Source organism: Amblyomma mixtum, chromosome 4 (genome assembly GCF_055824585.1).
Source record: "Amblyomma mixtum isolate Tamu chromosome 4, ASM5582458v1, whole genome shotgun sequence".
In the NCBI taxonomy this organism is placed as follows: domain Eukaryota; kingdom Metazoa; phylum Arthropoda; class Arachnida; order Ixodida; family Ixodidae; genus Amblyomma; species Amblyomma mixtum.
Window position 1 is genome coordinate 102,600,741 of NC_143015.1, and position 16,783 is coordinate 102,617,523.

At 46.5% G+C, this 16,783-nt stretch overlaps 1 protein-coding gene across 1 annotated transcript in view; it reads right to left on the bottom strand.

Annotated features, from left to right (window-relative positions):
• Positions 1–4,031: 4,031 nt before the first annotated feature.
• LOC149347645 (uncharacterized) overlaps positions 4,032–16,783 on the bottom strand; it is a 47,894-nt gene continuing 35,142 nt past the window's right edge. Inside the window, exons 6-8 of the mRNA XM_089541620.1 lie at positions 13,653–13,826; positions 9,201–9,362; positions 4,032–4,223 (exon numbers count right to left, since the gene is read on the bottom strand). Of these exons, the coding sequence (XP_089397746.1) occupies positions 4,032–4,223; positions 9,201–9,362; positions 13,653–13,826 (528 nt within the window). The remainder of the gene's footprint in view (positions 4,224–9,200; positions 9,363–13,652; positions 13,827–16,783) is intronic.

Here is a 16,783-nt window from a genome sequence, read left to right on the forward strand (position 1 = left end):
GGCGATCGCACCAAACGAGAGAACAGGTAGGGACATAAGGAGTCCTAACCTCGAAAGAGGGAGCTCCAAATACCGTTTTCTCTGAAATGCGAACCGCCGGAAAGAGAGGAGAAAATGTTCGTTTCTTTCGACTTCTCCACACGAGTTAAAAAGGTTTGTCGTAGGGAACCCGCATCTACATAGGTACAAATAGAGGTAGGGGATTCTGCATCGCAAAAGAGTTATGCACACTTCACACAGGCTTGACTTACACGATCGGACATTCCATGGGAACTTTAAACGTTGATAATCCACGGTATTGAGCACCGGATTACCAAGCTGGCTGACATATGCTGGAACCGCTGGAAACGGGAAGTCTCCAACAGAATGAGGTGAGGTACGGGATAAGGTACAGGGGCAGTGAGAGCTGACCTTGCCAATAAATCAGCCACAACGTTGAAATAGATTCCCGAATGACCAGGTACCGAGGCAAAGCGGCCCTCCCTCACTGTGCGCGGAACAAAAACTAAGGGAACGATTTAATAGAGAGGTGCCGGAAGTTTGGAGAGAGACTAAAACTGAAACGCAGTCTGCAAGGATAAGAGCCCGTGCTACATTCCTCGGAATCTTAAGAGCCAAACCAATACCCATAAACTCTTCAAAGAATACAGGAGTATAATCAGGGATACGAACGGAATAGCTGAAAGCCAGATCCTGCGAATATATCTTAATCGCCGCCTTCTCACATCTTCCAGAAGCATCAGTGGAGAGAACAGCATGGTGAGAAAAATGCTGTAAATAAAAAATAAATAAATAAATAAACGCTGTTCAGTTGGTTTCACTGGGGCTAGGATACTGCCTTTTTTTAAAACACTCGCTGCATTTAGCTGCGACACCTGTGTAAACAGCAACACTAAACAACGCCTGGTAATACTTTACATATCAGGTGTTTCAGGGAAGACGAAGTAATTTTAAAAAACAGGCGTTTTTTGGCAAAAAATTTGGCTTTGCGGTGTGGTGTTACCACTGTTTTCGGGCCGCAGAAAAACGGTTAATCGTGTTAACTAGCAAACAATTAACGTTTTAACTATTAGGGCTAGGCCGCTTGTTCTAATTAGAGATTTTTTGCTGGTTGTTTGGGATAGCGATATCAGTTTTTACAATTTCAGAGACGAGATTATTTTCTCCGCTGTGGTTTGACAAAATTTGGTTACATCGTGCCAAATACATGCATTTTCGAAACGCATGCAGCCAAAGCAACCTTTTCCTTGCACGCAACAGTTCAAAAAGACGAGAACTAGAGTCCAGGGGGTTATCTCTTGAGCCACATTGTGTAGCTCGTTACCCTGAGCGTTCTAAATCATCTGGAAGTAAGAATGCATCGGGTCCTGCCGCCTTCATTGAGTAGGACTTCCACGAATACTTCAGGAGCCCCCCAATAAGGGGGTTATCTCTTGAGCCACATCGCGTATCTCGTTATACTGAGCGTTCTAAATCATCTGGAGTTAAGAATGCATCGGGTCCTGCCGCCTTCATTGAGTAGGACTTCCACGAATACTTCAGGAGCCCCCCAATAAGGCCTAGAAGGAAACCCCGTATGCTCTGAACAGACTGTAGTGTTGAACAACACAATAGAAGCTGCGTTCATTTGTTGCGCTGCCGTATATTTTGAAACCATGGCTGAATTTAGCTAATACGAGTGGAATAGCCAGCCTAACAAGAAAACTCTGTAGTCGTATTTACCATTGTCTTTGAACTTATTGCTTTTATTTTATTCTCCACATTCGAGAGAGAGAGAGAGAAAAAAAAGCTTTATTGAAACACCTGGCAATGAACACCAGGAGAAAATTCCATCTCCCCCATCACCCCTAGCCATCGGCCGAAATCTCTTGGGACATTAGCAGCAAGGGTTCGACCAATGATGTCCAGCTGGAGGGTCTGGGCTGCAGTGCAAAGCCTCCCAGGATCCTCTGTGTGCGAGCTATTGTACTTAGTCGAGCGATTCCACACCACGTGGACCAATGTTGATGCCTCGTCGCAAAATTTGCACTTTGACCTGAAGACTTCAGGATGCCACCTGCTGTAGAGTACTGGGCTGGGAGAAACCCGTCTATTTTATTCACATAACCTCCCCTTTCGTAATGAGCGTTCTCTCCGCTGGCGGATAAATTTGTGGATTTAGTTTGTAGTATAGTGTCATTTCCTGGTATGCGCACATATCCTCTCTGCTGTTTATAGTTTTGGGGACTTGGGAGGTTCCAGGGGTCGACCGGTAGATCGACCTCGGGAGACTTCGGGAGATCGAATGAGTGTCCTCGTTTCCTCTGAGTCCCTGGTGAGCTGGCGCCCAAACGAGCAGAAACAGCTCTCTGGGTCCTCATCTCATTTTTAATATATGGATGGTTGTCTCCATCGCCCTCCTCGATTCGTAATTTCTTACAGCGTTTTCAGAGTCACTGATGACCACCTTGACCACCCTTGGCTGACGGCTAAGGCTATGGCGACTTCCTTAGCTTCTACCGTCTCGACGCCATGGACTGTGCAGCATGCCGCCGAGGATTAGTCTTCCCTAACCGCCACGGCCGCATCGGCCGTTATGCTCTCTTATACTACAGCGTCCATATAGGACGCCCTGTCGACCTGTACACCTAGCTTGTAATGCCTTTGCCCTGTCTTTACGTCCCCCTTCGTGAAAACCAGTGTGCATGTTTCTGGGCAGCGATGGAATTTTAATCTTGTCCATGATTTGTCGCGGTATGTCTCTTCAGCGCACATGCTCATGAACCCCTTTCCTCCGTGTTTTAGATCCGAGCACGGTGCAAAGATTAGTGTTTAATGCTAAGTGGTAACGGCAGCTTCAATCAGCTCCGCGAGTGTGTCCAAAACATAGCTTCATAAGACTCAGTGGACTTGTTGAGGGGAGTCCAAGCGTGACCTTGACACTTTTGCCGATAACTACAGACATGCTCAGCCAAACTCCGTTGAGATTGAGGTAGGGTGCCACTCACACTACCCTACTGATTAGGTCTCAAGAGGTTCGCCTCCTTCATCCCAAAGCGCCTGTTCACTATTCGTCTGATAAGACGACATGTCTGATTTGCGCTCGCTTCTTCCGCTTTGCCTGAATTCTTATCCCGTGGACGCGGATATTGTCGACCACGGGTATCTATTGGTGCAGCCGTCAGTTTTCAGGGGGCATTAGGAACAGTGCTTACGACTATTCGGCCGAACCTTTAAGTCCTTTGGGATTCAGGTACTCTTTAATGATGTCAATTTCAGTTTTCAGAGAGCTTTAAATTTGCCTATCACTTCCCTCGTTTATCCATGTTAAGTCATCTGCGTTTATGTTCTGGTTTACATTGTTAATTTCCGCTAACTGTTCGGGGAGTCTCAACATCGCAATGTTGAAGGAGGTCGGAAAAAATACTGAGCCCTGTGGCGTCACTCAATTTTATGTCCTCGATGGTGTCTTCGCCTATCTTGAGAGTGGCCTTCCTGGACGTAAGAAAGTCCTAGTTGTAATTGTACACTCTTTCCGACATTGAGTTCAGTTTTTGAGCTACCTGTCCTGTGTTTTAATTGCTTTAAGCGCATTGCACTTAAGTGGCACCCAGAATACTAGAAATAAACTATGCAGGATGGCAGCTATCCCCTCTATTTTCTTGCATGTTTGTTGAACTACTTTTCCAGTCCCCAGAATTCAGATTATTGTGTAACTAAAAAGTCCGTTTCGAATGCAACGTCAAAAAGATTTTGTACATTTGGGATGCCGAAAACTGTAGATTTTATTTTCTCCTAGGGCAAAAGAGGAGGAGTCTTCATATAGAAGACAGCACCTCCAAAGGACACGTCCTCACCCAATGCTTCACACTGCTTTCCTTCGCAGCGTCCCCCCCCCCCTCTCACCCCCGGCCAAAATCTCACACAAACAACACGTCTTTGAGCCTTATATTCTTCGCTACGACGCCCGAAAGTCTTCAAAGCCTCCGGCTCCAGGTTTAGAGACAGATGCATGTTGGAGGCCATGATGTCCGGGAGCTTGTGCGCGTCCTCTAGTAGTACTGCGGTGGGAAGGCTGGCCCGTATCTCTGCACCATGGCGCCGGCCACCTCGGCCAGCATCCCATACTTCTTGAACTCGACCGTCTTATTGGCATATTGAAAGGTCGCCTCGTGGAGGTCGTCTCCTAGGTCGTCGAAAACGACGCACCTGTCGTCCGGATAGGCATTCAGCAGCTCCTGCATCTGCACATGTCCCTCGCGATTAGAAGGATGACGTATCCAACGATACGTTTAACATGTTGGTTATTGGGATAGACTGTACAGTGGCCAAGTTCGTAATTGACACCTTTAGCATACCATGTACCGTGTTACCGTTAAGTTACCGGAGTACCGGAAGCCCGCCCACCGCCGGTGAGCACCCACTGATTGGTCCTGATGCTGCAGGCACACGCGCAGCTACCAGGTCACTGGCGCCATCTGGCGCCGTCAAGGCGATTTACGCATGCGTATTGGCTGCGCATGGGCTCCCGGTACCCTGGTACCGGTAACGTAAACACGGTACACGGTATGCTAAAGGAGTCTAATAACTCGATATGGATAGCTAGCGCAACGGTAATGAAGGCACAGAGGGAAATCTCGGCTTTCTTTATGTGGGTTCAACGTCTGAAAGTGACTCAGGCTAGACTGACAGAACACTGGCTGAAAACCTGGGCATGGAATATTTCAATTAGAAACAGCACTGATTATGTTTGTTTAAACCCTTGTTATCGTTTTATGGCGAAAGATACTATAGCGTTGGTAAAGCTTTATAGCCCTGCATTCTTCCGAGGAATGTACACCGCCAGCCATAAGACGTTCATTGAAGAAAAGCCAGCGGACAAAAAAGGAGCTGCCGTGCTGTATTCTTTCTCGTGTGTACCTGTCTTGGCGCAAACTATTTTTAGTATGTATGATCACCAACTAGCCCAGCAATTAATTCTCCTAAAGGGACGAAGAAGAAGCGGCACACAAAGAGCTGAACTCACAACGCCCGAAGGAAAACACAGTGCAGCATGAAGTTGCATTTGCTTGGCGTTCGCAGGATGGCTCTTAAGGGGCCCCGCATTGCTTTTTACCGAGAATAACAAAACCCCCAAATACTGACAGATATTGAATCATCAAATATCAATGCAAACAAATTCAAGAGCACTTTGACTGTTTAAAGTGAGTAGAGGCGAAAGCATTTTCCGCACCACTTTGACTGCCTCTGTGGCACTGGTGACGCCTGCACGGTATGACGTCAGACATAAATAATGACTACTTACGAAGTTATGACGAAACACTTATTAATGGTTCATTACTGATTAATGACTAAATAATAATTAACTGCTAATGAATGACGCTTAAACCGCCTTTAGTAGTGGAACGCGACAGGGTGTTGTAGCGCTGCGAGGGAGTCCTTGAAACATCACCACCCGTTCGGCGCGATGCCTTGCCCTTTGAACACAACGCTTTTTGAGGAAACGAAATGGCGCAGTAATTCTCTGTCCTCTCGGTGGACACCCGAACCGCACCTTAGAGGAAGGGAGGCAGTGGTAGTGAAAGAAGAAAGAAAAAGAGAGGTTGTAGTGAAGAAAATGAAAATTGTATTTGGGGAAAGGAAGACGGAGCGAGAGAAAGAGAGAGAGATTGTCGGCGAGGCAATGGAGAGCGCGTGGCCCCGGCGCGTCAGCTGTGCGCCGTGTGACGTCGCCCGCTCCTCGCGCATGCGCAGCTTGGCCTTTCCAGAGCTCCACGAAATGTCTCAGCGACTAGCGTAGAGTTTTTGGATTACGCAGCGCCATAGACAAGGGGGAAAAATTTAACCCCGATTTACTTCGTTAACCAAAATCCGACGTAGGTGCGCTAACACAATTATGCACGGAATTTCGTCACGTAGAATTGCGAGACAGTCAAGTGTAAATGTGTTTTCTCCTTGCTTGTATCTTCCTTTGTGCTTTTAATTTTATAAAAAGTTAACATCTCCAGAAGTGCCCTCTAGCAATGTGATAGAGCAATTCGAATCTGCAAGACGTGAAGCATCCTACAACAATCTTCATCAATCCTTTCTGTAATTCCCCTCTATCAGATAAGGCAAAGGGAATCTCAACTTCTTCCATCTTCTTTTCAGGACCGGTTCCCCTAGTCCAGGGCTCCGCTGAGGGTAGCGGCCCTGCGTGCACGCTTTAGGAGTTCTTGTTGGATTTTCAGGATGTCGCTGGATAGCAACCTTTTCCACTGTTCCGCAGTAAGGTTTTTTGTTATGGCTAGCTCGTCTATTTTCTGGCAAGCCCATGTGGTATGGTATAGGATTGGTTTGTCTCCACACCACGGGCACGCGCTCTCGTACTGCGTGGAGTAGATTTTGCTTAGCATGTTTAGGCACGGGAATGTTCCCGTTTTTAGCTTCTCGCCATTCTACGGCGTCTTCTCTATTTAGTTATTTGTGTGGAAGCGGGTATTTTCGTCTGGTCCCTCTGTATAGCTTTGGGCAACCGGCTCGGGTTCCTCAGCGGGGTCGGGATTGTTGGATTCTCGGTTTGTTGCGCACCCTCGAGCTACCCTATCCGCCTCCTGATTTCCTGTAATGTCGGTATGTCCCGGCACCCAAACTATCGTGTGTTTGGCCTGGTTGTTTTCGGTTTTGCCACTTTAGCGGAAGATGCGGAGCGCGCTGTGGCTGATTCTGACGTTTAGGTATTTGCGGCATGCAGCTTGTGAGTCTGTGAGCATGGTTAAAGAGCTGTTGGATCGGTAGCCCTCCACTGCCGCTAAAGCCACGGCTACCTCTTCGGCCTCGACTACCGTACAGTTTCGGATTGATGCGCTTGTGATTTCTTTTAGGTCCGAGTTGATCAGTGTTGCCACTTTGCTTTTCTTGTGGTTTCTCTCCTCAGTGTATGTAGCGGCGTCTACGTACACTGTGTCGTTTCTAGTAGCCAGTGTTCGTTGTATATACTCTGCTCTTGCCTCTCATCGCAGCGAAACCAGTTCTCTTCTATCAACACACCACCAGGCTTCGCCACTACACACAAATGCCTTCTCGCTAATGTCCCACTTAGTGCTAGCGCAATCCGCTTGCCAGCAGAGGCAGGTGACTGCTGCCATGTGCAGGCTTTATCCGCAGGCAGGACGGCCTTCTCACTAACGATGCATCGAGTGCTAGGGCACTAGAACAGCGAGTATGTTTTTGCAGGCTAGTTGGTGCCTAAGCATTGTGGGTTTTTTGCGCAAAAGACACGACACAAAGAAACGAGGTAGACAGGATAAGCGCTTTCATATCTTCGCTTGTCCTGTCTACCTCGCACTAGAACAGCCCTCCGCCATTTCTCCGCTCCCTCATACAAAGAAGGAGAAAGCAAAAATTGGCTGTAGTTTAGCTCTGGTTAAACCTGGAGTGACGCGAGAGCTCCGCCGAGCCGCCTACTTATACACCTGCGACACCTCTCCACCTCACCACCTCTCCACTCCCCACCCCCCTCACTCAACACGGCGCATGCGCACAGCTGGTGCAGCTCGGTTTCGGCGGTGCGCCGCGCCGCCGGCAGCCGCAGCTGCTCCGCACCACGTGACCAACCGGCTCAAGGCCACGGAGCTCAAGGGGTGCCACGCTGAAGGCTCGAAGAGCTGGCGTAGTGTAGCTCTCGCTACAAAAATTGCGCGGGCACCATGGGGGGGGGGGGGGCGGGGGGGGGGTGCACCTTAAGACTGCTTACTTGCTGCCCTTCTAACTTTCTTCTGTGATCGTGTACCATCCTGGGGCGACGTCAGGAGAAAAACGAAGATGTTCAAACTCGTGCCCGCGGTGTCGTGTTCGTTTTGTCTGTCTTTTGTCTTCGCCATCTAGCGCTTTTTCTAACCTTTCTCGAAAATGAACCAGCTAGCCTGCGAGAACGTTCTACTGAGCATATGTATTCTACATTGGGCTCTATTCTGTGCACGTAACCTAACGCTAGTGTGTGCGTCCTTCTGCGCGGTTTCTAAACTTCCCAAACTGCAGCTTAAAAAAAATGTGCGTATGTTCATTAATATCATGCGCTGTATTGCCCGTGCACGTTGCAACAATCGCGGCAACTGTCGGCATTCGTCGCGTCCTTAGAGTTCCTGTAGATGTACTATGCTAGCTGTATATGGTGTACCCGAAGTTAAAGTTTGCAAATATCTTCGATAAAAGTCAGCACATCATCCCTTTAAATACGCTGTCACCAAGGGTGCCCCATAAATGTTGCTAATGAATGGGTATAATAAACGATTTTTATAATCAAGTTGTTTATGAACGCATTTTCCTCGCACATCTTAAGATTCCACGGCAACAATCTTTATATCCGCAGATTCGCTCTAGGGATGCTTGTATTTCTCTGCTAGTTGTTGTCTAAAACACACCCCACTTGCTATCCACGCCAGTTTAACGACCCGATGCAAGCGCAGTAAACACTTTAAAAGCAAGATATTGCTATGCATCCGATGATTAGACAATTACCTAAAATATACTGAAAACCAACTGTGGAATATTGTAAGATATTGTTAACTATGATTAGTTGGATTACAGTTAAGTGGACGCAAGAAAGCTGGACATGTTCAATAATGAAACTAATTACTAACACAGCAATCAAAAAAGCATAATTTTAGTCATGATTTCAGAAAACCAGTGCTTTAACATTATATGCTTTTGTAAACTTGTAACTAACTTTACGTTTATATTTACTTTTAGCATTACGTTAACCTCTCAATTTAACGTGTATCGTTACTGCGTATTACGCAACGCATGTCCAACATTCTCGGCCACAAATTTTGAAAGTTGGAAAACTGTAAGATACTGTTATGGAAATATTGAAAGCAATGGTACACTTTTCTGATATATGGCAAAATCTTCCTTTAAAATGTTTCAATCGCTCACATGGAGCAGTTAAGACTGCAGTAGAAAACCAAGGGACAACAGTTTTTGAGGATAGCAAAAACAACTGAAAAAAACTGCTGCAAGACTGCTGTCAAGTGATCTGCGGATACATTGATTGTTAGAATAAAATCTTACATCATATGCAAAAAGTGCTTTCGTAAACTGTTTCCTTCTCAAAAACGCTCTTGTTCAGAACTATTGGATATGTTTCGTATAGCATTACTATATTATTGTGTGCTACTTGATAGCGACCCTTGTCGAAGTGAAATTAATCCCAAATAAAGTAAATTAAGCTAGGTATGTACCTTATATCTCATCGTCTCGGCGTCGTCGTAGGCGAAGAATGCGTTCAGCCCACCCGTGTGGAAGTAAAGTTTCCAGAAGTGGCTATGCGACCGGTTGTCGAACTCGTACTTCATCCCGTAGTGCTCCACCGGATACGTCGTCCCGTTGGTGCGGGAGGTAAACTGGCGACACGGCATGCAAGGGCAGACCAAACCGAAAGCAAATATAGAAGTTATTCAGGTTTCAAGACATCCTGACGAACACACAGGGAAAAAACATTCTGGAGGGCACTTTCTTGACCTAAAGTGCGGTGAGACAAAAGCCTTAAGAGACGCGGGTTCGATCCCGGCCGCGGCGGCTGAATATCGATGAAGGCGAAATTCTAGAGGCCCGTGTACTGTGCGATGTCAGCGCAAGTTAAAGAAACCCAGGTGGTCGAAATTTCCGGAGCCCTTCACTACGGCGTCCCTCATAGCCTGAGTTGCTTCGGGACGTTAAACCCCAATAAACCAAACCAAACCGAAAGCCTTCAGCGCCATGTTGCTGCTTGTGTCACTGATGTGTGGTTAACATGTTAATTAAGTACACAATTGCTTGTGAATCTTGAATGCTGGAGACACTGGAGGGCGTTTGGGAGGCATCCGTCTGATTCGACGCCTTTCTGCAAACACTCTCCAGCGCCCTAGACAAGGAGAACTACATGCGCGTTGGCCGGAAGTAGGGTAGCTATTACCACGCTCGGCTGCGGAACGCAAGGATGATAGTTCGAATCCTATCTTGCACGAAGATATTTGTTCTGGTCTGACTAGAAAAAGCTTAACACCTATGATGGCAACCTTCTGTCGACAGCGATAAGGGACGCCCTGGAAATGTTATATTCATCTTTTCCTCTTTGCAAAAATCGATCATATGGTTCATTCCGGATTTGCTGCTGTTCGGCATCGAAAGAAATCGACATTAATTAAAACAGTATAGGCGAATGCAGAACACTTTTCGCTGCCCCTGGGTGGAACCGCGGCATGTCAAATTCAAGAGGTACCGATTGACAGTGAATGGCAGTGTATATTATTGGCGCTCGAATCCGCGAAAGACTGCATTGACGTTGCTAAAATTTTCTGACAAAAACGTCTTGTGTCAGTATTTAATTTGTTTTCTTTCAATTTTTCAGAGCTATTGATGCTTCAGTTGAGTGTACGCAGCTTTTTCGTCAATAAAACGCGGTAGTTCCTTTGAACGAACTTTCGTGAACTTTGTATTGAACGCGTTTGCCATTCCTATTTCTCAGTTCTGACACTGAGGCAATGAGTGCGGCGCACCTGAAGTACTTTTAAAGCGACGGAAATCCTAGACTAGCACCAGCAAAAGCTGTTCGCAAACAACACGTCAGCGAGTTGCCAGACCAAATTGTTTTCCAGCAGCTTCTCACAGCAAGGAAAATAATGGCGCATGGTTTATTATTGCTATGCACAAAATATTGTGCGAAGGCACGGTGGGACACTCAAATTTCTGGGGTGGGACACAAATGTTTGGGGTCGGCCACATTCCTGGAATGTCCCAGGTCGTTTTCGCACATGGGTCAATTTTCTGCTTTTCAGGGGTGGGGTTCCCAAATTTTTAAAGCGGATTAAATTTTGGGGGTCGGCTAAACCCAGGCTGGGGATGTCCCAGGTCGGTTCCTCATGTGGGTCAAATCAGTTCTCTAATTTTTGGGGGTAAGGGCCGAGCCAATTTTTGATTGTGGGGCAATTTCATAATGAGACAGGTTCAAGCCTGCCTTCCACCCGAGCACACCAAGATTCACCGCCATTCCGATTCGACAAAAGTCATTTCAACGGCAAAGATCGGGTGGTCTATGCCCTTACTTTGGCACAGACTACTTCAGGGAATGCCATAATCCCATCGTCAACCTTCAGGGCGATTACTGAACCTCTTCACAGCCGTTTCACAGCCGCTACAAATTGAGCCACGTGACCCGCCAGGAAGCTTTACTCATGCCACGGGTTTCGCCGAGAACGCAACAAGAAGTGCTTTCGCACAAATAGACAAAAAAGAGCAGGAGGGAAGCAAGACAGGATGATGCTGTGTTGGCTGGGCGTGACAGCTTTCCGCAACAAGAACAGGCGTCAAGCGGCGTTCATGAACACGTGTTGGTAGATTCGCCGGCCATATAAATTCCGCGGCAGCGATACACTATCCAAAGCACGTACTTGTGTTTGCTGCCAACGTTGTTAGCAGGACTTTGCCTCATTGCAATGTTTTCTTCGGCGGCACGTTTAAAAAGCATATCAGTGCACCAACTAACCTCGTAATTTGCAATTTTTGCACTGCTCTGGACACCCAGCCGCAACATAACAAATGATAGAACAAAACATGAAAACTGTGTACCAAATGAGAAAGAATATGTAAAATTTCGAAATAAATATATAAAATAAAAGCTGTTGTTCTGGGGTATAATAAAGGCACTTACGTAAAACAGCCTGTGAACCAAATTAACTAAAGGTTTACAGAGCGCCTGCCATTCCATTGCGCCCCAGAGCAGAAAAGATGTGGCGCTCACGATGATTATGACATGAATGATCGCGCTGCGACCGCTGGGCGTCACTAGTTACGCTGCATTGTGGTGGTTTATACCACACGCCAGTGTGCGGAGTCCTCAGAATACGTTAAGCGGATGTGCTGTTCCTAAATGCAGGCGGCTAAAACACGTTGCCGCCGCCACGATGAAGGACTTCACTCGCTATACCCTCGACAAGCCACTAATGAGCACGAATCCGCGTTAGCTCGTGACAAGCGCTCCTTTTCTGTGACATTAAAAGGCTACTGCTTCTGTGGCGTCGGACTGTTCTGTCGGTGCCATGGCTTGACCGCTGTTTCCTCATCACGCCGGATTGGGCATTACTACAGCAAAGATTGGTTTATTGGTTGATTGGGGTTTAACGTCCCAAAGCGACTGAGGCTATGAGAGACGCCGTAGTGAAGGGCTCCGGAAATTTCGACCACCTGGGGTTCTTTAACGTGCACTGACATCGCACAGCACACGGGCCTCTAGAACCAGCAAGGAGTTCACGCGGGTGCAAGCAAGTGAACCTACTATGAATTGGCCGTGCAAAGACAGTGGCTTTCTCTTTAACCACTGAATAGGACGGGCGCGTCGTATAGGTTAAAGAAAGGCTATTATTGTGCGATATACTGGACTAGGAATATCGCAGTTAAGTCGTGGATGCGTGTTCTCACGAGATCTCTACAAATAGGGCACCAATTTCACATGTGAGAATAAGTAGCAGTCTTTGTGAGAAGTATATATCAAAGAGATCTGCTTCTGAGCCTTGCAGCGTTGCTCCTCTTCGTGCTCTTCGTTTATGGTGTTTAAGGTCCGTAAGCGACTCAGGCTATGGGGGACGCCGTAGTGAAGGGCACCGGGAATTTCAACCACCCGGGGGTTCTCTAACGTGCACTGACATCGCACAGAGCCTCTAGAATTTCGCCTCCACAGAAATTCAACCGCCGCGGCCAAGATCGAACCAGCGTCTTTCGGGGCAGCAGCCGAGCGTCATAACTACTGAGCCACCGCGGCAGCTCTTGCATACTCAGGGACCCTAATCTCAACATAGGTACTCAACCCTCGAAAGTTTAAGACGTCAAATGTGCTTAAGAGTCCCGCTGCACTGCGTTTTCTAAATTGCATGTATTCAGGGGAGTGTAGAATACCATAAATAATATCGATAAGGAGATTAACTTCAGAAGGTAAAACGTTAACCAGCTTGCTAGTTAGCATGTCTTAGCTGCATCCTGATGCGCTACACCGCTGACAATGCTATGTCGAAAAAGTGCTCTTCTAACTCATGAAGCCTATTTTGAAGAAGAATTGCAGAACATGTTACGGGGAACAACCGGTATATGCCAATTCAGAAAAGTGGCCTCCTCCACCACTCAAATTCAAACATGTGTTTATGATCTATCCAAGCAGTAATCGATCCTAATGCGGCAACTCTGGTGCGAATTACGCAACGGAATGAATGGCACTCGTGGTTCAATAAAGAGCTAAAGTTTATGACTACCTCATTTTCCAAAATTAAGTGCACTTTTGCAAGATGAATGTGAGCCTTTATGACTGCTATCGGAAAATCGCGAAGATGCCAGATGTCGCTCGTATGCATAGTGTATCTTTTATTTATTTTTTAAGTAGAGAAAAAGCTGCCATTACAGCTCATTTCATTACGAATGTTCAATGATTAAACACTGTGGGGACAAAGCAGAGAAACCTTAGCACACTACTCAAGTACCACACAGCAGGCCATGATGATGATGAACTGCAGGCTGAATGGGACGCCCTCAACGTCCAAGTTGCTAATGACAGTTTGCAGACGTGGCTGCATAGAACCACGCTATTTGCGACGATCAGGCCATAATGCATGTTTTGCTTCACACTGCATAGACTGCCCGAGAGGAAGTGCTGTCGTCTGGCTGCTTACCCTGATGCGATTGTAGCGCTGGACGCGGTCTGGAAATGCGATTGGCAGCTCCGTTATGAAGTCGATGTCTATGTAGCTGCTTGTGGCGAAGTTTATCGCCGTAGAGACGGAGAAGCAGATCCTGCTGCGGTTAAGCACAGTCTTCCAGTGAGGAAACTCCTGCAGGATGTCAAGCTGTGCAAAATAGCCGCACGCGTCGAGGAGTGAGGCCATTGACAGGCAAAATCAGGGGCGCATGCGTGCATGTCCTTGCACCCGTTAGCAATTTGAATTTCGTCATAGAGTATAGGAAGAAAAGTTGTACACCTCGAGCATTTTCCATTATCAGTCGGCACAGGTACCATTACCCCTTGGTTAACTACGTCCTTTAAGGTGCACTGAAGTGGAATCTGAACGCGGATTTTTACCGCTGGCACTCGACCTACACGCTCCGAGCGTTCTTGAAAACTTCGAATTATTGCCCTGTGTGGCCTACCGATTTCCCTAACTTAAATCAGATAAACGTCGGGCTCCGGTGGGAAGAGTCGACCAACCTTTCACCCAGACCCGTGACTGCTTGCCGCTCTGCCATCGGCGCAGTGATACGTAGTGATCGGTGAAAGCAAAGAGTCCACGCCTATTTTTTTTGTTTCCGTGCGCCTAATTGCCACCTATGTAGTCTCTGACTAGACGTATTTATTCCCGGAAACTTAAAAGAAACAAAATAAAAGCAAAGTGGCCACACGACTGCTAAAATGCACTTCATGCGTTGGTCGACTCCTCCCACCGTATGCGGGGAATTAAAAAAAAGGCGGGAACCGGACATTAATGCTATCTAATTAGGGAACTTAGCCGCACAGGGCAATACGTCGAAGATTCTAAGCGTGCTGGGAACATGTAGACCGAGTTCCCGCGGCAAAATATGAGTTAAGATTGCTCTTCAGTGCATGTCTACTATTGATTGAGGAGCCTCTACTATTGATGAGGTCCCACTAACCAGGTCTACCTTAATCCCACAAGTTTCGGATCTCATCCACGCAACTGATTTTATGTTCTCTCCACATACGAATACTGCCGCTTCCGCTACTTTAAAGAAGCGTTTAGTCATCTTTCCTTGCTTAATATGTGCTGCCCAAGCTTTATTATCGATTTCACCATGGATATCATCAACTCTCGTTTGTTCCCTGACCCACTATGCGGTGTTCCTACCCAGGCAGCACAACAACATTGGCCGAACGTCGCGCAAGTGTTGGCAAAACTTGGCACGAACATCGGTCCTACACTGGCATTTGGGCCGAGCGCTACCACTTCACACATTGGCCTTACTTTCATGCCAGTTTTGGGCCAACGCTCGGCCGATCAAGCGGCCAACGCAGTCCCGATGTTCGTTCTGCAGCATGGACCAGCAAAGGTCTCATACTGGCATCCAACTTTCAAACATTGGTAGCCAACTTTCAAACATTGGTAGCCAGCTTTCGAATAATGGTTTCCAGCTTTCGAATATTGGCATCCAGCTTTCGAATAATGGTTTCCAGCTTTCGAATAATGGCATCCAGCTTTCGAACGCTGGCACATGCAATTAACCCACTCGCCAATGACCGGCACTGTGGATAGATGTACATACATAACATTCTACCTAGCAAATATTCATAAATGAGGGTGCGAAAGAATTCAAGAAAAAAGACCCGTTTATTGCTTTGAGTTACAAGAATCACGCTTCTAGCGCACACAGGATGGTTTGCGCTACCACCAGCCACCCTGGGGAGTAAAGAAAAGGGGCCCAAGAGCATGGTGGCCGAGGCTGTGGGAAAACAATTTATTTTCAAGTTTGGTGAGTGCCGATCTGGTTGGACAAAGCATCTCGGCAAGCTGCTGCGGCACGGCTAAGGCATCCAAAAAGCGCTCAGCGGAGCTGTCCTCCAGTGAACTGATCAGTCATATCCGAAGTAATCGTTGCACTCCACTTGCAAGGGGGCTGCTGGACTGCATTCAAACAAATTCCTCGTCCAGTTCTTGCACGATGGCCTCACGAAGTGCCAAGCCTGCAAAGAGATGCATGATGTCATGGTAAGTTGAATTATGGCCATCACAGAACAAAAACAAACATAACAAAGATAACACCGAATTTTGTGAAACACAGTAATCGTGAAGATACTAGCAACATATTTTACAGGATAATTTTTAATTTATTCTTAAGAACCAGCCCCACATTAGTTGCACAAAGTGGAATTTAATTTACTAAACTTCCCTTACACCAAATGGTTTAATTTAGTTTAATGCGTCGTGTCGCACTCCCAGTAAATATATTCAATGCGAGATAAGGAAATTAATGTGATATTGAAAACAGATTAATGTATTATTTTGTTTTAATATCATAACTAGTGTCTCTAAATTGCGAGGTAATTTTTTATTCCAGTAAATATGCACAGGTTGTAGCGTCTCTTCCACATGGACGTCAAAACAACATTTTTGATTAGTTTTATTTAATGGGGTCAAAAATGCGGCTTGCGACTTTTGACGAAATACGCTGAACGCAAGGAACTCAGGGCACCTTTGTTTTACCTTAGTTGCTTCGCATGCATGCTATAGTTGGATTCGAAACTGCAACTTGAAAACCGCACAAAAATACTAGTCTGATAGTCTAGAGTAATGCCCTTTTTCATTGCGAGAGAACTTGGGCAAAAGCTTTAACCAGTAATTGCGGATTTTCTATTGAGTCTGCAAGAGTAGAAGGCAAAAAGAAACACTACGGAAGTATTACACATATCCTTACCAACTAGTCTGCAGTGGAAAATTAATTAAGCGGTTCTGATTTCCGTCGTGCATAAGCGGTAAAGGACATATTCCCGAATGCATCCTATCTCAATTCTTATGAGTTCAAACCCGCTGTTAGCCAAAGTAGTGAATCTTTAGTGAGTTCATCTCACCAAAGACGAAAAATTAAATTCTCACCATTCGGCCACAATTCCACTGCGCACGACGTCAAGCAAGCCATTTCGCAATGAGAGTGGGTACACAGAAGTCGTCCTCGTGCTTTTTGGCTCGCTCTCTTCTCCTGCCGAAAAAATAAAGGCGCGTGTAGTCAAAGCAACATTTACTACAAAAACCACTTTAACTTCCAGACGTATATCAAGATAAAAGAGTTTTAGTAC